Genomic DNA, 22,267 nt, shown 5'->3' on the forward strand with positions numbered 1-22,267 from the left:
TTGTAAGCATTTCAGAGAACAGGAATCTTGTATGGTTCGTTTTTATTCCCAGCATACTGTCATGCTGAATGGAGTAGCTCATGACTAGAATGGCTCATGTGTGCCTATCTCAGGACAGACTGTCAAGAAACAAGGCACAAACCCCAAACTAGTTTTGTGTTCTGACTTAGATTTCACCAACCAAATCTCAAGTGTGAACTCCTCAAGCTCTATAAAAGCCTTAACATGGAGTCACAGACAGTTCCTTTGGGTATTCTGGTCTGGCTTGCCATCCAGGCAAGCTTGTTTTTGTGATAGCTGGTCCCTTACACCTCAGATCACAACAATATTCAGGTTACTCCCAGTCCCAAAAGACCAGTCACTTACCGGAAATCATTGTACCTTAGTTTTTTTACCTAAGACAATGCTTGTAGCTACAATAACCTAGCTAAAGATGTATTGGCTATGTATAAGAAATAACCGTTATTTGTGAGTTTAAAGTTTGAAAACACACACATACAAATCAGTTACAGTCATAGGTTTCAAAACGTAATAGAAGCTGCTTTAGGGCTATTTTCCTTAGGGCTAAGCCAAGGTAAGCAGCTTAGGGGGTCCCTTGCTTATGCTTAGAAATATGGCTGTCTCCAAATTTCATGCAGCACAGTGATAGAGTTTTCTTCTGGCAGGTATTTTTATTCCCTTCACCCATGATTTGAACAGATGGAACAAGTGTCAGGGCCTGTCTCTTCATGGATGTTGGGGACAGAGGGAAGCCAATCAACAAAATCTTTGTCCTTGATGTTTCACATAACGGTTTGGTTTCAGTGGTCCTTCTTGGGCAGTACCAGCTTTACTTTAAGTAATGACTCTTGCCTGTTTGTGTTACACAGTTAGAGAGGGGGCTCAAGCACTACGTCAAGCACGTCATCATCTAAATGCTAAACACATTTTTATCAATTTAGCATCTATTTTAGCAATCCCAATGCAGAGGTGAGCCAGACTGGTTTCTAGCAGTGTATTTGTCAGTGTTCAGTCAGGCCTGGGACCTTGGTATGTGTTGGCATCTGGTCTGCCAGCATGATGAAGCCGTGCATGGTGGAGAAAAGAACGTCATACCATTGTGTGTTTGATTTGTGCACGTGTGCTGTCGTTGCACTAAAACAACCGCACATGTGTATGCAATTGTGTGATCCAAACGGGTACACATTTTGTATATGCCAGCTTGGCAGAAGTGAGAACAGGTGCCTATTTCTGCTCCTGAGCCACCCAGAAAATTACACCAGCTTAGGCATGAATAAAGATATAGCTGGGGTTGGTCCTGCTTTGAGCAGAAGGGTTGGACCAGATGACCTTCTGAGGTCTCTTTCTACCCTGATCAAAAAGAGCATTCTTTCATAGAATCATAGGAGACCTATCACTAGGAACCTTGGCTCAGATGCTCAAAAGCCAGGCTTTGGAGCTAAATTATCCATAAAATATTCAGATATTTCAGTGATAAGAAGTATATGCAATCAAATGCAGGTTCAGGTCTTGCTCCAAAGCTCTTTAGAGTGAAGGAAAAATTTCTTATCTTCACTGGGTTTTGGATCAAGGCTACATTTTTGAGCTGCCAACTATGACAATATCCCTTTTGGGAATTCTGAAGTTTCTATTAAACTGGTATGTGAATTTATTGAAAATGAGGTAACTGATGATTGTACTTTTTATGGCTAATAATTATCTCATCTTTCTTATATCAAACTTTCTCTTGCTCATTTGCAAGAGGGGTGACCAGATAGCAAGTGTGAAAAACTGGGGGAGGAAACAGTTTTCTGTACAAGACAAAGTCTGTAATATTGGGATGGGCCTAATGTCTGGATGTCTGGTCACCCTGTTTGCGGGGTCTAGCCACAAAACATTTTGCAAAGCCAATGTTGATCATAAAGATGGCTGAAGGATTGGCTCCATTCCTGCATTCGCTTGGCTTTTTTGTCAGTGCAAGAGTTTGCCATCCAGGTGCAGTGATGGTCTTTTATCTTGTTTCATCATATCAGCTTGGTTAATGCTTATTTCTCCTGACGATAATGGGCCATATCCACCCTGACTGAATAGACCTGGTCAGCTCTGGCCCTCCCCTTTACTAAGACCCACTCTTTAGATCCTCCCCTGAAGCCCCACCCCTCCCCCCACTCATGCATCTGATGAAGCAGGTCTTTGCCCACGAAAGCTTGTTCTCCAAAATATCTGTTAGTCTATAAGGTGCCACAGGACTTCTTTTTACTTCTCCTCAATTATTGCATGAACAAGAGGTTAACACTGTTCCTTTTTAAGGGAGCATACAAAATCTACTTGAATGTAGTAACCTGACTCCACCATAATTTACCTCTGTGCAGTGCTGTCCTGAGTGCAGAAGGCGACAGAGTTAGCAACAGAATCTTCTGTTGGAACAAGATGGAGCCAAGTGGGACTGTCAGAATTCTTAGATAGTACCTAGAGTGACAAGTTCTGATCAGAAAGGGCATTCTGTCATAGAATCATAGAAAATTAGGGCAGGAAGAGACCAGGCAGGGACTGTGAACCAGGAATACCAGGAGGAGCTAGTGCCTGTCTGTACAATTTCCAGACCTTCCACCCATCCTGCAAGTGGGTACAGTAGTATCTGAGGGAAAGACATGAGTTGTCCATGAGGAATCTCCTTTCCATCAGCTGTCTTATTCAGGGGAATCTGTCACATCACTGCTCTCTGTTCCCTCTACAGGATGATGGGAAAGGGACCATGTTGCCACCAGCTCGATTCCCACTTTGCTAGGAGGAAGTGATGAATAATGCATAATACTACAATACTATCTATTTTATACAGCATCTCTCTTTTGATAAATCTTTGTATATATATATAAAATTCAGGAATAAGATATTTAGGAAAATTTTGGAGAAGAAACCATTTACCTGCTTTGACAGCAGTCTAAATTCTCCATTTTCCTAAAGTCTGGATGAACATAGAATAAAAGTGGGGAATCACCCTGTCAAGGTGGATAAAAATCCATTTTTTTCAATTAAAAATGGATTATTTTATTTAAATCAGATGTTTTAATATTTTTAAATAATCAATAAAATACTAAATCTCTCAAATAAAAATAACATTTACAATTAAATCTCACCAGAAACACACTTCACATACACTTATAGGCTACGTCTACGCTAGCCCCAAACTTCGAAATGGCCACACAAATGGCCATTTCGACGTTTACTAATGAAGCGCTGAAATGCATATTCAGTGCTTCATTAGCATGCGGGTGGCCGCGGCACTTTGAAATTGATGTGCCTCGCCGCTGCGCGGCTCGTCCCGACGGGGCTCCTTTTCAAAAGGACCCCGCCTACTTCGAAGTCCCCTTATTCCCATGAGCTGATGGGAATAAGGGGACTTCGAAGTAGGCGGAGTCCTTTCGAAAAGGAGCCCCGTCGGGACGAGCCGCGGCAGTGAGGCGCGTCAATTTCAAAGTGCCGCGGCCACTCGCATGCTAATGAAGCACTGAATATGCATTTCAGCGCTTCATTAGTAAACTTCAAAATGGCCATTTGCGTGGCCATTTCGAAGTTTGGGACTAGTGTAGACATGGCCATAGTGTCATAAAAATATATTAATACCTCTAGTCTGTACAGCCTAACTACTATCTCTTGCATCTTGAAAGTTCTGCGCTTTCTATTTCTCGGTACGTCTACACTACAGTGATTCTTTGAAAGAAGCTCTTCTTGAAGAGATCTTCCAAAAAATTCTTTCGAAAGATTGCATCCACACACAAAAAAGTGGATCAAAAGATTGACGCACTCTTACAGTGGATAGTGTCCACACAGCCCTTGCTCTTTTGAAAATATAGGCCCAGGATCAAAAAATCTGGCACCATGAGAACTGCTCTTTCAAACAAAAAAGGGCCTGCAGAGCATCTACTCTGCTTTTTTTCAAAAATAATCTTTCAGAAAAACGCACTTTTCCTCCTCTGAGAGAGGAAGAGGGCAGCCAGTAAAATGGCCATGTTCTTTCGATTTCAGATTCCTTTTCACATTGAGCGGAATCTATGAATTTTTACTGATAATTTTCAATAATCATAATAATCAATGAGTGTTTCGTTTGGATGTACTTTTTTTTTTTTTAACACTACCAGTAAATCACTGCCATCTGCAAGGGGAAAGTATTCCAACTGATCAAACATCAGTCCTCTCCAAACACAGCTCATGCTTTTAAAAAAGGAAGTGTGAGGATAACTTTAACTGGTTAGTAAGTCATCTGTCTTTAAATGACCTCTATTGTCGGGTAACTCAGTGGCTACAAACTATCTGGACAAGAAACTACTACTCATTAACCTCTTGATAAATGGTGGATGCCTCATTGTAAAAGGTGAGCCCGTAGATAAAAGTTAGAGGTATGGATAAAGAATCTTTTCCTCCAAAACTAAGAAATCTGCAGGAAATATTAATCTTTAGAGGGCTCCATTTCAGTGATGAATGGGGACTTTTTATGTTGTTTATCTAGTGGACACATTCATTTGTTTCTGCAGTGCCACTGCTGCTGCACCAGTCACAACAACAGATCATTGCAGCTTGATCCATCCATAGTCTTTACCTGCATCATCAGAATTCCTTATACACAATGAGGACAGTGCACCCAGAAAGCTCAACTATCAGACCACCCTAAGACGTGGATACATCTTTGTAACTCTGAATTCTAAGTCTGTCCTACAGTCCTCTCCTAAAACCTACACATTGCTTAAATATGCAAAATTCTGGCTCTTTACAGTAGCACTGCTAGCTGATGTATGCTGTGTTATTTAACACAAAATACCGAGCTAAGAAAAATAAGGCAAGGGACTGTTTTATGAATTAAGCCTAAAGGGTTCTTTCTTTTTTCTTTCTTTCTTTCTAACCATTGCCCTTTTTTTTCATTCTGTTACATGTCAAATTCCTTCTTGACATATTCTGTTGAAGTAAACCAAAAGGATAAAGGAAAATCTACAACAGAGAAATGAAAAGAAGCAAACGTGAAAAAGATAAATGAATACACTTAAAACAGTCTTGTAAAATGACTGATTAATAACTGTCCTTATAAAACATGTGTTACACATGTTTAATAACAGTACTGTATTGAATATTGAAGAATATAAATTTGATATAAAATATGATGATTAGTAGGAAGGACAACTATTGGAGTTGGTTTCAGATAAACTAAATCTGCAGGATTTATGAGTTCCTGTCAAGAGGCTAATGGATGTTCAGAAGACAATAGAGAGGGAAAAATTGGATTTGGGTATTTGTTTAGAGGTTCCAAGCTTATCACTTGGCATGTATAATTCTTTTTAGCCTGGTCTGCTACATGAAGAATATGTCATCACATTCAGTTACACAATTCAAAGGTTAAGCAACCAAATCACACTACCACTTAAATGCATCATCCTTTAGTGGCAGATGGAACAATTAGAGAGAAACAGAATATGTCACCAACAGTAAATAGATAACAAAGCAAAAAGGGAGAGAATACATTCAAAAATATACAAGATGTATAAATGAAAGTGGTATGTTCAATCATTCAGAAAGCCTCCTTCTAGAGGATATAAGTTAGAAGGAGGTAATATTTTGCAAACAGTGGAGGACTTTAACATTTTTCAACCATTTAAAAATGTGCTAAATATTCTGGAAATGTGGGTCATTGTGTCTTGCACATGTAACTCCCATTTATAAGCCAGTGGCATCTGACCACACTCAAGGCCCTGTAAGGGCTTTTAAAAAAAGTCCAGCAACCTGAATCCAAAGTGACTGTTTCCTAACCATCATACCTAGAGAAGTAATACATTTCAGTCTCACAGTCCTGACCCAGTAGAGCTCTGTATCTATACTGCTTTTCAATGCAATCTGATCTGAACATGAAGTTAAGTCCTCTTGAGAAATACACGTAAATATGCATATATGATCTATATGACACTGTGACTGTCTTGAAATTACAGAACAAATTCTTTGGTAATATCATCCGGGCAGCTAATAAAAGGCAATTCAGTGGATATATTAAAGTTACAATGAACACAGTCAATGAGGATAAATCAAAAAGAAAACTATCTGTATCAGAGAGTTATCTCTGGAGATGTTACAAAATTCATTTCATTTCCTATTCTTCTCTGACCTAGTCAAGATTATTGTTGAATATACATGCACTTGTTTGTCTTTTCATCCATAGCTAATGCACTGCATCACTATAGAAAAAGTGTGGGATTAAGAAGGATTTTGGATCTCATTATTAGAGCAGTGACATTTGCAGAACAACAGTTAAGTCTGTGTCAGCATATTCATTATAATCTACTATATTCAGAGGTTTATAAATTGCAGTGTGAATTTGCTGTGTCCTGAAATGTGGTGACAAAGAAGCACATTTATCCCATGGGCAAACTGGTGTAATTCTCCTTGACTTGCTTATTCCAGAGGTGAATATGCTCCTGGAGCAGGGTTTTTATTCATTGGAAACCTGGATAGAAAAAGGATTGTGTGAAGGTTTTTATGGGCATAAGTTTGGGAGGGCCGCACCACTGATTCATGACAAATGCTTCATTATTTTGAGAATGCATCAGTTTGTGGACACTGTGAAAAAAAAGGTATGATGGATTGAATCATAGAATCCTAGAACACCAGAACTGGAAGGGACCTCGAAAGGCCATCAAGTCCAGTTCCCTGCCCTCTGAGCAGGACCGAGCACCATCTAGACTATCCCTGATAGGTGTCTGTCAAACTTGCTCTTAAAATTCTCCAGTGATGGAGATTCCACAACCTCCCTAAGTAATTCATTCCAGTGTTTAACTACCCTGACCATTTGGAAGTTTCTCTAATTTCTAATCTAAACCTTCCTTGCTGCAATTTAAGCCCATTGCTCTTCGTCCTATCCTCAGAGGCCGAGGAAAACATTTTTCTCCCTCCTCCTTGTAATCCTTTTTAAGGTACTTGAAAACCACTGTCATGTCCCCTCTAAGTTTTCTCTTTTCCAAACTAAACAAGCCCAGTTCTTTCAGTCTTCCTTCCTAGCTCATGTTCTCTAGACCACATCACACTATTGACTCATATTTAGCTTGTGGTCCACTATGATCCCTAAATCCCTCTACGCAGTATTCCTTCATAGACATTCGTTTCCCATTCTATATGAATGAAGCTGATAGTTCCTTCCTAAGTGGAGTACTTTGCATTTGTCCGTATTAAACTTCATCCTGTTTACCTCAGACCATGTCTCCACTTTGTCCAGATCATTCTGAATTATGACGCTATCCTTCAAAGCAGTTGCAACCCCTCCCAGCTTGGTAACATCTGCAAACTTAATAAATGTACTCTCTTTGCCAATATCTAAATCATTGATAAAGATATTGAATAGATCTGGTCCCAAAACAGATCTCTGCAGAAACTTGATATACCCTTCCAGCATGACTGCAAACCATTAATAACTACTCTCTGAGAATGATTATCCAGACAATTATGCATTTACCTTATAGTGGCCCCATCTAAGTTGTATTTGATTAGTTTATTGATAAGAAGACCATGCAAGACCATGTCAAATGCCCTACTAAATTCTAGATATACCACATCCACTGCTTCTCTCTTATCCTGTCAAAAAAAGCTTTCAGATTGGTCTGGCATGATTTGTTCCTTACAAATCAATGCCGGCTACTACCTATCACCTTATTTTCTTCCAGAAGTTTGGAGACGAATTCCTTAATTATTTGCTCCATTATCTTTCCCAGAACAGACATTAAACTGATTGGTCTGTAGTTTCCTGGGTTGTTCTTTTTTCCCTTTTTAAGATGGGCAATATATTTGTCCTTTTCCAGTCTTCTGAAATCTCTCCCAACTTCTAGGACTTTTGAAAGATGATAGTTAAAGCTCAGAAACCTCTTCTATCAGCTGCTGAAGTATTCTAGGATTCCTTGCATCAGGCACTGGTGACTGACAGACATCTAATATTTCTAAGTAATTTTTAACTTGTTCTTTTTTTATTGTATCCTCTAACCTACCCCCCTTCCCACTACCTCATACATTGTGTGAGGTACTTCTGCATCAGCCTTCTTGGTGAAGACTGAAACAAAGAAGCCATTAAGCACCTCTGTCATTTTCAAGTTTCCCGTTATTGTCACTCCCTCCTCATTGAGTAGTGGGCCTACCCTATCCTTGGTCTTCCTCTTGCTTCTAATATATTTGGAGAACGACTTCTTGTTACCCTTTATGTCTTTAGCTAGTTTAAGCTTGTTTTGTGACTTGGCCTTTCTAATCTTGCCCATGCATGCATGTATTGTTTGCTTATATTAAACTTTTGAAAATTCGCCTAATTTCCACTTTTTATATGACTGCTTTTTGATTTTGAGATCCTGCAAGATCTCCTGGCTAAGCCAAGGCATACTTTCTATACTAACCATACTTTCTATCTTTCCTATGAAGCAGTATAGCTTGCTTTTGGGACCTTAATAATGACCCTTTGAAAAACTGCCAGCTCTGGTTGGTTGTTTTTTCTCTTTCTTCCTTCCCATAGGACCTTACCAACCAGATCTCTGAGTCTGGCAAAATTTCCTTTCCTGAAATCCATTGTTTCTATTTCGTTTGTCTCCCTTTCACTATTTCTTAGAATCATGAAGTCTATAATTTCATGGTCACTTTCTCCCAAGCTACCTTCCATTTTTAAATTCTCAGTGAGTTCCTCCCTATTTGTTAAAATCAAATCTAGAACTGCTTCCCCCCAGTAGCTTTTTCCACCTTCTGAAATAAAAAATTGTTGTTGATGCAGTCCAAGAACTTTCTAGGTAGTCTGTTGCTCACTGGCCGTGTCTACACTTGTGAAAAACTTTGAAGTGGTCATGCTAATGGCCAGATCGAAGAATACTAATGAGTCACTGAAATTGACTCGTCTACACAGGGGTCCTTTTCAAAAGGACCCTGCAAACATCAAAATCCCCTTATTTCTATCAGCTTGTTCCTATCTGTCTGACTACAGGTGCAGGTGGAGGAGACCGGAACAGTGCTGACAGAGGTGTTGCAGGTCTTTCCCTCTGTCACACTTTATCAAACTCCCTCTTAAAACTCTCCTGTCTGCAGCCTCTGTCCGCTTCGCTCCCCTGGTCCCTCTGACTCTGGCTTTTTAAAGCCTGCAGCAAACCTCAGGAAGTGCTGGTGGGGAGGCAAACTCCTGATGCTGATACCACCACTGTGCACAAGCCCCAGGTAAACCCCAGGCCCAATTGTTGGGGAGGAGGTAGGAGAGCAGGTTGGGGTCAGAGCCAGGGATAGGCATGGCCTAGGGTATGGAGGGAGGGAATTGCCCACTCCCACCCTCCAGGACATCCCTGAATTTAACAGCCAGAATGAGAAACTTGTGTACACTGAAAAATATTTAAAAATATTGCGCTTTTGTAGTAAGTGAAACACTGTGAGGCAACCATGAAAAGGGGTTAATTGTAATAATTTGTGAGGGAGTCGTTTTCCAAGTTGTCCATCATTGCCTTTTTTACAGAAAAAGGAATGCTATGGTCAAAATGTGCTCACAGTTTTCTTTTTAGCACCTGAGGCTGCTCAGGTTTTACAACTGACTTCTTTGAGGGTTGGATTTGCCTATTAATTTATAAAATTAGTTCATTAAATATAATTCTGGATTTTTTTTTTTTTTTTTTTAGAATGCTTGAAGATGATCTAAAACTCAGCAGTGATGAAGATGACAATGAGCAGGTAAAATTCTCTTCTGTGCATAGGACATAAATATCTGACAATATCAGTTGAATGTGTTTGCATATTTATTTTATTATATCTGCATCAAATCCATCCTTGGGTAAACTTCTACAATCCATCACTCTATGGCTTGCCTACACCTTGAATTTTCCTGAAATAGCTATTCCCAAACATCCTGAACAGCACCACAGTTGGGCGCTCTTCCTCCAAAATAAGAGTGCGTTCTTCCAGTTCAATTCACTTTCTAAGTGGATTAATTATACCAGGAACAAAGTTCTCCGATGTCACAATAAAGCTGGGTCTACATTATACAATTATGTCAACATATCTTCTATCTCCATATCACCACCTCAATTGTTAAATTGTTCGTGTGTATGCACAATTGGCTTCTTGTGTCAGTAGAGCACGTCCTCACCAAGAGTGCTTGTATTGATTGTAGAGTCTGTGGGGCCCTGTGGGATAGCTCCTTAAAGCCAGTAGCAGTCAATAAAAACAACCCAGTGTCTATATTGGACCTTTGTTGACCTATTTTCATTGATTGCAATTCTGTACTGCTCTTGGAGGAGGTATTACTAAATGGGGATAAAGAGACAGGAGCGAAATGTAAGTGAAAACACTTCCACAACAAAGTTGACCCCAGATAGCTTATATCAATATGTTGACCAGGTCTCAGAGTGTCTATACTTGGAATTATTTAGGGATTAATTTCAAGGATAGACATGTTCTGTTAGCTCTTGTTCACCAGTTGATCATCTTGACTACAGTGCCTTGACCCATTGTGTGTACCTGTTGACACCTGTAGAAAGGGTTGTAAAATACTTCCAAATCTGAGTTCTCCACTCTGTCTTACAAGGAGTGATGGGTTGCACCTAATTATACTGTCTTTGCACTGATATAAATAACCTGTGGTGGATACAACGCTGGGGTAACTCAGTGGAAGGAGCTATAGCTCAGTGGTTGGGGCTTTGCCCCCGCCCCTAAACCTAGGGTTGTGTGTTTAATCCTTGAGGGGGCCATTTAGGGATCTGGGGAAATAGATTTAAAAGAAATTCCATCCGGGTTTTGATAGGTCCTGCTGTGGGCCTCGGGGACTGGACTTGATGACCTTTCAAGGTCTCTTCCAGTTCTACGAAAGAGGTATACCTCCACAAGTTTATTTACATTTAAGTAAGTCATTGAATAAAGAAGTGTAGAGCACACAATCATTAATCCTGATGCAAATATTACTGATACACTCTCATTTCCCAGAGGTACAGCATCAGGACCTCGCTGTGGATCAATAGCAGACGTCTTTCAGCCTACAGAGGACATTAGTGAAAAAGCGTTTGCAGAAAACTTGCTGATGCCATTGTCCTTTCTTCCATTCTGCATTATAAATATTTACAGTTAGTGCTGAGAAGTAAAAAAGGGGGAAATGCATATTTTCAGCATTTTTAATAAGAAAGTCTAGACACCTTGGGCCAAATTCACCCCTGGTATAACTTTAGTGAATACAATAGAATTAAACCAAGGATGATTTTGCCCCATATCTTTCTCAGGACATAAAATGGTAAAGCAGAGTGCTAATGTAACCTCCACACCTATGCATGGTTCAGTGTCCCATGTAGTGGTACCTAGGCCACTTAGAGGAACAATGTGTCTTTTCTGGAGCCTAAGCTGAAAGGCATCTGGCTTTCAGATCAAACTTTAGCAGTGCCTGTTCTAAGGGCCCAGGTTCAAGTCTACCATTGGGCAGTTCCAGTAACAGCAGCAAATTTTGTTTTATTGCCATAACCATTATGATGTGGAATGCTTTATTGTGTGCGCATTCTTACTTTCTTCCTTGATAAGTTACTTTAGCCGTGTACAGCTCCTAATTATGGCTATGAAGAGGGAAGGGTGCAAACCTCTGTTGGGTTGTCTGTGCAATTACAGCCTCAGAAATGTTACTTTTAACAGAGTGCTCTCATTTATTCTTCAGACTTCCTGAATTTTGTTATGGCCCTTCCCACTTCCTCCTTATGAGCATACCAAGAAAAATATACTTTGTGATGTCTCTTGATCCCAGGACAAGTCAGCTTTTTGTGGCACAGAAACCCAGTGTCAACCAGTCATGAAGATTAGAAACCTACAGGTGTGCAATGCAGAGTTGCGTAAGCTTGTGCCACTTGTCCGACTAACTCGTTTACAGTTATCACTCGAAAGAAGTTGTCCAAATAGTCCTTCCAAATGGAAATTGATGCTGAGAGTCCCAGCTCAAGCTCTTTGGCTATGTCGGTACCAGTTCAAAACTAAAACAATGGCAAGTGGACGGATACTCAGGGCATCATTGTGATCTCACACCAGGTTCACACTGATATTACTCCGCTGACTCTGTGTTCACATCAGCAAGTGTGAGAGCAGAATCAAGTGCTGAAGTTTATAAATAACTGATTTTAGAGCAAATGCAAGTTAATGAAAAGCCATTGACTTCATTAGACTTTTGATATAACTGTTAGAGCAGTGGTGGGCAACCTGCGACCCTACGGCCGCATGCAGTCCATTGAGATTCCATATGTGGCCTGTGAGACATTTTTTTTTGACATTATGTGACATGCACATAAAGCCAGCACACATGGGAACTGAAGGGCGAGTTGATTGCACACAATTGGCTGTGAGAACTGTGGCATTCCGTCTGCATCCAATGACAGTGCTGCTACAGTTCTATCAGCTCACCCCACAAATTCAGCATATGCCAGTGCAGTTAGCAAAACTACCCCCCACCCCGGGAAACTGTCTTGGTCATGACAATCTTGCAGTCCCGTGAGATGAAGGAGGGCCACTCATGCAGCCCGCTGTCTAGCCTAGGTTAACCACTGCTGAGTTATTATCTTTCAGGGAAACCAAGGAAACTATGAGTCTTGCTGCACTAAAACCATTGCACTAAAAATCCAAGGGTCACTTTCTTGTAACACTATTGGTTACCAAAGGTTCAAAAAAGGAGACACAGTAAAGAACATTCATATGATTTCTTAAGAATCTACAGGTCACATTAAAGAGATTTTCCTTTTAGCGCTGTGATTCTCTTTCCACACAAATTAGGAAGTTCAAACTTCCTGAGCAATCCTAAGTATCTTTTTTAAAAACTGAAGCCTTGCTGCATATTTAGGCATTTCAAGAGTGTACTCTTCAGTCAGGCATCAAAAGTAAATTACTGACCTGGAAAGGAATAGCTCCTTCAATTGTCCTTTGTTCCGGTGGGCATAGCTCATTTGTATTATTCCCATCCAAATGTGCAGGCCCTCATGTTTAGTTACATTAGAAATAGAAGATCATGAACTGAAGGGAATAAAGAGCATTCAGTAAGTGACAGGGAGGAATCCCAACCATGTTAAGTCTTCTGCATTAATAGCCTGTGTGTGCCCTTCATTTTGGATCTTTGTCACAGATGACATCTCACACCAGGGCCTGGGCAAGTGGAGAAGAAGAGTTCTGATGCAGTGATCCAGGGTTTCACTTCCAGTTATTTCACACTTTAATAATTTTGATCACATCTCTTAAAAAAAAAAAAAAAGCTGGGGTAGAAAAGGGGGGAAGTGCTGATCAGAGATGCTGATCAGATACATAAACAAAACCATTTTGGTACGTTTAAATGAAAAATGCTACTGAATACAAAATGATCATTCATGACAGCTGGAATGAGACTACCACAATATACAAATTCAAAACTACTCAACAGTCAGCTGTGGGGCACTCAGTTGCAAAACTAACTTTTTTAACATGAGTTTACCATCAAATCACCCTTGAAATTCAGCTATATACATGTGCATACTGTAATTGGTAGAGCAAAGATTAATATCTCAGCTTCAGAGCACATTAACAGTTTGTCCAACATCTTGTTAGTCTGTCTCCTCCTCTCTTTTATTTTACCCGTGGGTAGGTCTAGGTGGCAAAGTTATTTCAAAATACAGCCATTATTACAAAATAACTATCCTAGCATATACACCATGCAACCGCTATTTGGAAGTAGCTGTTGGCTTATTTTGAAATTGGTAAAACTTATTCTACAATGAATAATGCCTATTTTGAAATAGCTATTTTGACATAGGGGACGTGTAGACAGGAAATAGAGCCTATTTCGAAATAAGCCGTAGTGGCTCTGTTTTGAAATAGGTTCTGCATCTGCAGATGCTGTATTATGAAATAGCTAAGTGCTATTTCAAAATTCATTTTTGTGTGTAGCATCATATTTCAAAATAAGCTCTTCCAAATGTCTTATTTTAAAATAAGGCTGCTGTGTAGACATACTCCGTTAACGTGTCTACACTACAATAATCTTTTGAAAGATGATCTTCTGGAATATCTCTTCTGAAAGATCTTCTTTCAAAAGAGCACGTCCACACACAAAAAAGGAGATCGAAAGATCAATCCGCTCTTTCAGCAGAGAGTATCTACACAGCCCCCCACAGTTTCGAAAGAAGGGGCCAGAGATCGAAAAATCCAGCGCCAGGAGGACTGCTCTTTAGAAAAAAAGGGCCCACAGAATGGCTACCCATGCTTTTTTTCTAAAGAAGCTTTCAAAAAGAGACACTCTTCCTAATCTGAGAGTGGAAGAGGACTTTCTGAAGAAGAGCCACATTCTTTCGATTTTGGGTCAAAAGAGCACATTTTGCGTGTGGGTGCTCTGCATGTTCTTTTGAAAAAGGGCCTGATTTTCTGAAAGAACTTGCTAGTGTAGACATGGCCTGTCAGATTTACCTTGTTCTCCAAGGTCACTGTTTTTGTACATTGTAACACTTGTAACATAGGCCAAGCATGGGCTTAAGGGTGCACAGATGTATCATTCATTAATTTTTCTCAAATAAAAGTAATTAGTATAATATTAGACTATGATTTGTTGAGCTGTCTAGTTTTCCCTGTCCTGCAAACCAGCATAAATCTATCTAGTCTGTGTTATAACTAGATAAAGGTCCAAACCCACAGTCTGAACTGCATCCTGATTTTCTCAGCTGCCAACTGGGTTCTTCCTTTAATCTCCCCCACTTCTTGGGAGGAACCAACTAAGCATGAGTTCTAAAAGGGCAATGTTAAAACTAGGAGGGTAAACACAATACTTGGATAAGCAGTCAAGTAGCACTTTAAAGACTAGCAAAATAGTTTATTAGGTGAGCTTTCGTGGGACAGACCTAATAAACTATTTTGCTAGTCTTTAAAGTGATACTTGACTGCTTTTTGTTTTGATAGTGTATAGACTAGCACGGCTTACTCTCTGTTACTATTCAACAATACTTGGATGTATAAGCAAAGGAATACGACCAGAATCTGTAAGATCATACCTGGAATGCTGTGCCCAGTTCTGGCATCCAGACTTTGAAAAGAATAGTGAAAAATTTGAAGGGTTTCAGAAATGATTTATAAGAATCCCTAGAGATTTTTAAGTCCTAGCTTGACACAGTCATGGCTGGGATGATTTAGTTCTAGTTGATCCTGATTTAGGCAGGGGGCTGGACTGGGTGGCCTCCTGAGGTGCCTCCCAGCTCTAGAATTCTATGATTCTATGATTCTATGAATGATTTGAAATATATAGAAAATATACTTTATAGCCAGAGACTTAGGAAGTTTGATCAATTTAATGTATCCAAGACAAGGTTAAGAGGAAATTAGCCCCTGGTCAAAAAGTATCAACATGAGGAATTGATTTCTGTCAATAGTTAATTTCGGGGGAAAAAGCGCAAAATTTTAACAACTAGAGTAATTATCTATTGGAACATCTTATCTAGAAACGAGGTGTTTTTTTTAAGTCTCTTGCAATCTAGAGTGAAGACTAGATATTTTTCTACAAAATACGCTTTAGCCCAAACAGAAATTGTAGGCTCCGTACAGAATTTTCGAGTGAAGTTCTTTGGCCTTTGTTATGCGTGGGTTAGATAAGAGGATCTTAATGGTCCCTTCTGACTGAGAAATCCTATGAATCTATGGACCATATTGATCACTATGATGAAGCCGTAGCAAGTTGCTCGAAGCTGTTGTCAAATTCATCACAGTGTTTTAAGTGCTTCCATCTGAGAGGCTACAGTTATCTCCTAAATCTCCTAGCATGTTGAGGAAGCAGCAGTATCAGTACAGACACCTTAAAACAAGGCAGGGGACACAGGCTTTGTGTGTTGCTTATGCATAATGCTGCTGCTTTTCCTTTCCATTGTGGGTGGCTTCGGATTAAAGGAACACAGAAGATGAGGAGTTAGATGTGGAATCAATTTTCATTTACAGCTGAGAAGCAGTTATTGATGCTGTGTTCACAGTTCAATAAAAGATCTAAAGATATAGACCCTGTATTTCTCTTTCAATAAAAGCAACATAATCCGTCTCAAATGTTTTCACAAAGAAAATTGTATTGACAGTTTTATTAAAAATGGGGTCTTTAAAGTTTTACATTATCTACAATTTGACCCATTCCAGTGTTTTTTTAATATGCACACTGATCAGCTCTGTAGATATTTGTGGCCCGAATTCCTAACACCGGGTAAACATCTGGTTAATGTATTGTTGACTGGAATAGTATATTTAACTTAAGTGTTGCTGGGATTTTAAACTGTTAGAGTCCTGTTGTTGAACAGAACTTTGGTGCATGCATCATTAAAATACTGTTACTTTGCAGACAGTGTTCCTGTTACCCAATAATTTCATAAGAACATATGAACAGCCACACTGGATCAGACCAAAGGTCAATCTAGCCTGGTATCCTGTCTTCCAACAGTGTCCAATGCCAGATGCCCCAGAGGGAGTGAACAGAACAGATCAAGTGATCCCTTTCCTGTCTTCCATTTCCAGCCTCTGACAAACAGGACACCCATTCCTATTTATCCTGACTAATAGCCATTGGTGGACCTAACCTGCATAAATTTATCTAGTTCTTTTTTAAACCCTACTAAAGTCCTGGTTTTCACAATTATAAATGCAAAGAAAACAATGGGCATGTATTAGTAAACCTGTAACTTGGCAATGCATTTCAGGGATTCTAAGATTAAAAGTGTTCTCTAAGAAAGATTAGACCTTTTGTTTAGTTCATAGAATCATAGAATCATAGAACAATAGAGCTGGAAGAGACCTAAAAAAGCCATCGAGTCTAGCCCCCTACTCTAAGCAGGACCAAACCGATCAGATCAGCCCCGCCAGGGCTTTGTCGAGGTGAGACTTAAACACCTCCAGGGATGGAGACTCCACTACTTCCATGGGTAGACCATTCCAATGCTTCACCACCCTCCTAGTGAAGAAGTTTTTCCTAATGTTCAACTTGGACCTTTCCAACCGCAACTTGAGACCATTGTTCCGTGTTCTGCCATCCGTGACCACTGTGAACAGCATCTTTCCAGCCTCTTTACAGCCTCCCTTCAGTAAGTTGAAGGCTATTATCCAGTCCCCCCTCAGTCTTCTCTTCTGCAGACTAAACAGTCCCAATTCCCTCAACCTTTCTTCATAAGTCATATGCTCCAGCCCCCTAATTATTTTGATCGCCCTCCGCTGGACCCTCTCCAGTGTATCCACATCCTTCCTATAATTGGGGGCCCAGAACTGGGTACAGTACTCCAGATGTGGCCTCACCAAAGCCGAATAAAGAGGAGTAATCACTTCTCTGGATCTACTGGCAACGTTCCTCTTGATGCAACCTAATATGCCATTAGCTTTCTTGGCTACAACAGCACACTGTTGACTCATGTCCAGCTTCTCATCCTCTACAATTCCCAGGTCCTTTTCTGCAAAACTACGACTGAGCCAGTCAAACCCCAGCCTGTAACAATGCTTGGGATTCTTCCGGCCCAAGTGCAGGACTCTGCACTTGTCCTTATTGAACCTCATCAAATTTCTTGCAGCCCAGTCTTCCAATTTGTCTAAGTCACTCTGGACCCTATCCCTACCCTCCAGCGTATCTACCTCTCCCCCTAGCTTAGTGTCATCCGCAAACTTGCTGAGGGTGCAATCCAACCCTAGTTCTGTTACTTATTTTAAAAAACACAGACATTTGGGATGGAGAGTGGTGATTTTTAATTAGTGACTAGGTTCAGCTAAAAGAGGTTAGATAAAACACAGGTTATTATTTTTTTCTTCTTTAAAGTAGCTCTGCATAATTCAAATTACTTTTGAGCTCAGAGTCATCCAAAAGAGTTGTGGCCTGATACAGTATTTTAAGTAGCTGCAGTACTCAGTGTTCTTTAACCAACTCTTTGTTCTTCCTCAGGAGTAATCTTCATAACCTTTGAAACGTGTCCTTAATTTAAAGTACATTGCTAGAGATCTGTGCATTTTTGAACCAAAAAAACTTTGATACTATTCACTGATCTGATCCATTATTTTTAATATTTTATGTATATAGGATTTTTGGCAGAACAAATGTATGAAACATTTTTATCTTTTCTATTTGTTTTTTTTCTCCTTCACTTAATGATTACCTTTTGCGTGTCTGAAAACCATGCATGCGCAAGACACCTCCTACATAATCCATGTCTATGATCTAGTTTTATAGTTTATCCAAACAGTCTTTCTTGGCTAGGTTAGTATTAGATAATTGCATGCAAAATGAATTACTTTGTAGCTGAAAGTCTAAAAATGCTGTCAGCCGTAGGGAGAGCTTCTGATTCTTGTAATGCACATTGAACTTTCAAAGCATTTATTCAAGTTAAATTAAAACAGACTTTTTGGCTTATAGTCTGTGAATATAAAAGATACAGTACATTTTCATCATGTAAACAGCACTGTTTTAAAGTGATATAGTAACTGTACTAGTTGTAACAGTAGATATTATTTCCTGTTCTATTTTCCTGATTTTTAGCTATATCCTGAATAAGATGTTTGCTTTCCCAAGGTTTCTCTATATTTCTATTTACTTTGTTATCAGCAGAAAGACTGAGGAACAGGTCTTCAGTAATGACATCAATACTGCACACATGGCGAGAGGGGTCGTCTTGTCAAAGCTATAGCAAAATCAGAGGGATTAGGATGAAACTAGGTGCAAAAAAAGTCTTTTAATGTAAGCGGTTTATCTGTCACTGGGTTTCATTGAAACCCCAGACAAAGCAATACAGCATTGGTGGTTGCCACAGCAGAATTTGTTTTGATGAAGAGCTTACACGGCTGTGTTTAAGACATGCAATCATACTTTGTAACTCTAAGGAAATGTTTTCATTCAGCCATTACAGAAAACAGAAGCCATTAAAGATAGTCTCAGAGAAGTCAGCATGTTAGTCTGTTTGAGCAAAAATAGGGAAGAATACAGTGGCACTTTATAGACTAACAAATTTATTAGGACATAACCTTTTGAGGAGCCAACAAAAGCATATGCCCTTATAAATGTCTGAGCCTTTTAAAGTACCACAGGACTTCTCGTTGTTTTTTCATTAGGATACGGAAGTCATTCTCCCACCTTTTTCATTCAGTGGGCTAAAAAAGACCCACTTGTGGAGAAATGTCTCTTCTTGATATCCCATTCTGGTTTTGCTTGGCAGGCAAAATATTTTAAACTGTGCAACACTGGTAAAAGTCTTTTTCCCCTTACGCTTTTTACCCATTCCCTGTATACTTTGCCCCAACATACTCCAGATTCACAAGACTAATTTTTGAAAATAAGAGGTTGTATGGCTTGTAGCAAAGCCTACAACAATCATGGGGATTCATTTCATAGTATTTCTGTGCCAAATAAACACTCATGGCCATTGCATTCAATAATGCCTGTGAGGTCGAGTAATGAATGTGACAATAAAGTGCGTAGACAATTGCAAATCACTAGGGCTACGTTTAGACTGAGTCATTGTTTTGAAATAATTTACGCACTTGGTGCTGTCCAAAAGGCACCGAAGTTTGGAATAAGTAGCAATTTTGAAAGTTCAATTACCCCTTCACAACTAGGGATAGCAGAACTGGAATAGCATGCCTGAAATTGTGCTATTTTGGGTGCTGCGAAAAGCCACAGCATTGTTATTTCAGGATATCGTTGTATCTTGAAATACCACCCGCAATCTAAACATAGCCTACGACACCACAGATTTTAGGACTTGTAGCTCTTTTTTTTTTTTCAGACCCATGGGCCGTGTCTACACATGCCCTCTCCAAAAGGCAGTTTGGAAGATGCTAAGGAGGCACTGATATGAATAGGAAGCACCTTGTTAGCATAATGGCGGTCACGTGCAATTTGATAGTGCTACTTTCAGAACACATGCCTCCCTTGTAGATGGGGGCCTTTCTGAAGGGTGCCCCTGACTTCAAAAGTCCCTTCTTCCTAGAATCAAATATATCTACTTTGATGGATGTGAAACTGAAGAAGCTTGTCATGCAAACCTGGCCAGTTCCCATTCTTTATGGAATGTCCTGCATGAAAAGAGCCCACTGAGACAGCAGTGTCTTCAGCAATGATTCTCAGTGAGATTTTTCAAAGTTGTACAAAACACACCATTTGCTGATGGATGCTAGCGGTTGTGAGAGATCTGGTTCTTTCCTAATCTGGGTCAAGAGCTTTTGTGGGTAAAACCCACTTCTGAAGAATAGCCTGAGGCCCCCAGTAGCCTGAAGAAGTGGGTTTTAACCACAAAAGCTCATGGCCCAATGCATGTATTAGTCTCTACTGTACTACATATAGACCATGTCTACACTAGCCCATGCAAATGGCCATTTTGAAGATTACTAATGAGGTGCTGAAATACATATTCAGCACCTCATTAGCATGCCAGCATCCGTGGCTCTTTAAAGCTGTGTCTACACGTGCACGCTACTTCGAAGTAGCGGCACCAACTTCGAAATAGCGCCCGTCGCGGCTACACGCGTCGGGCGCTATTTCGAAGTTAACTTCGACGTTAGGCGGCGAGACGTCGAAGTCGCTAACCTCATGAGGGGATCGGAATAGTGCCCTACTTTGACGTTCAACGTCGAAGTAGGGACCATGTAGACGATCCGCGTCCCGCAACGTCGAAATTGCTGGGTCCTCCATGGCGGCCATCAGCTGGGGGGTTGAGAGATGCTCTCTCTCCAGCCCCTGCGGGGCTCTATGGTCACCGTGGGCAGCAGCCCTTAGCCCAGGGCTTCTGGCTGCTGCTGCGGCAGCTGGGGATCCATGCTGCAGGCACAGGGTCTGCAACCAGTTGTCAGCTCTGTGTATCTTGTGTTGTTTAGTGCAACTGTGTCTGGGAGGGGCCCTTTAAGGGAGCGGCTTGCTGTTGGGTCCGCCCTGTGATCCTGTCTGCAGCTGTGCCTGGCACCCTTATTTCGATGTGTGCTACTTTGGCGTGTAGACGTACCCTCGCAGCGCCTATTTCGATGTGGTGCTGCACAACGTCGAAGTTGAACATCGACGTTGCCAGCCCTGGAGGACGTGTAGACATTATTTCGATGTTGCTACATCGAAATAAGCTATTTCGATGTTGGCTTCACGTGTAGATGTAGCCTAAAATTGCCGCTTTTCGCTGCTGTGCGGCTTGTCCAGACAGGGGTCCTTTTCGAAGGGACCCCTAAAACTTCAAAATCCCTTTATTCCTATGAGCAGATAAGAATAAGGGGATTTCAAAGTTGGCAGGGTCCTTTTGAAAAGGACCCCCGTTTGGAAGAGTCACGCAGCAGAGAAAAGCAGCAATTTTGAAGAGCTGCGGCCGCTGGCATGCTAATGAGATGCTGAATATGTATTTTAGCACCTCATTAGTAATCTTCAAAATGCCCATTTGCATGGCCATTTTGAAGATTTGGGCTAGTATAGACATACCCATAATGTATTAGGTGCTAGAGGACCGCTTGTTATTTGTGAAACTTCCGCCTAACCTATCTACTCCCCTCTGAGACTATTCACCATTTTTTTATACCTAAAGAGGCTACAAGTCTTACCGAGACTGCATTACACCAGCCAAAACAGGAGTTTGTAACTTAGGCTATGTCTATACTAGACATAGCAGTCGACCACTGATACGCAATTCTAGCTACGCCAATTGCGTAGCTAAAATTAACTTATCAGCAGTCAACTGGTAGGGCTGTCCTCACAGAAGAAGGTCGACAGAAGCATTTCTCCCATGGATCTTCCTTAATCCTTGCTGTTCACAAGGAGTCCCAGGATTGATGCTGACCCCAAAAAGCGCCATATCACGCATGCACGAAATAAAACCACGAAAGATTGACACTGAGCGAGTCAATCTTCTGCGGTAGTATGGAAACGGGCTTAGTGGAATCCCACACTGAATAGTCCTCAAGCACTCTTGTAAAGCCACAACAGGCACTACATTACATCAAGGTGTAGAAAAGTGAGGAGATGCTCTCATTCTAATATACAGCCATGTGGAGCTCTCTGGGAAGAATGTATGCTGTTCTGGTTTAAAGTAATATTGTATGTGGTGATCTGATCCTCTCTCAAACTGATCCCAGCTGCTCTACTCCTTTTATTTGTCATCTGAAGGAAAACAGGCTGCATTCAGGAATATTCTGGGATGAGGAGTGCGCAGTGCGCATCCTCACTCCATTTTTTCTATCCTAGATTCAGTGACACCCCGCTCTTCATCCTCAGGGTGCAGCTGACCTAGAACACCACACACAGCATCTCAGAGACAAGGTTTTCAAATTCATGTCAGAGATGATTACCCAGAAAGAGACAGAA

The 22,267-nt window shown here is 40.6% G+C and overlaps 1 protein-coding gene across 4 annotated transcripts in view; it reads left to right on the top strand.

The window, feature by feature from the left end:
- Positions 1 to 22,267, top strand: part of AFF2 (ALF transcription elongation factor 2) — a 474,637-nt gene that overhangs the window by 343,584 nt on the left and 108,786 nt on the right. For all 4 annotated transcript variants that reach the window (XR_012647252.1, XR_012647253.1, XM_075007493.1 and 1 more), the window contains exon 8: positions 9,639 to 9,690. Coding sequence is in view for 2 of the 4 variants with exons in the window: in XM_075007493.1 (XP_074863594.1) it covers positions 9,639 to 9,690 (52 nt within the window). In the remaining 2 variants the exon portion in view is untranslated. The remainder of the gene's footprint in view (positions 1 to 9,638; positions 9,691 to 22,267) is intronic.

Source organism: Carettochelys insculpta, chromosome 13 (genome assembly GCF_033958435.1).
Source record: "Carettochelys insculpta isolate YL-2023 chromosome 13, ASM3395843v1, whole genome shotgun sequence".
Taxonomy (NCBI): domain Eukaryota; kingdom Metazoa; phylum Chordata; order Testudines; family Carettochelyidae; genus Carettochelys; species Carettochelys insculpta.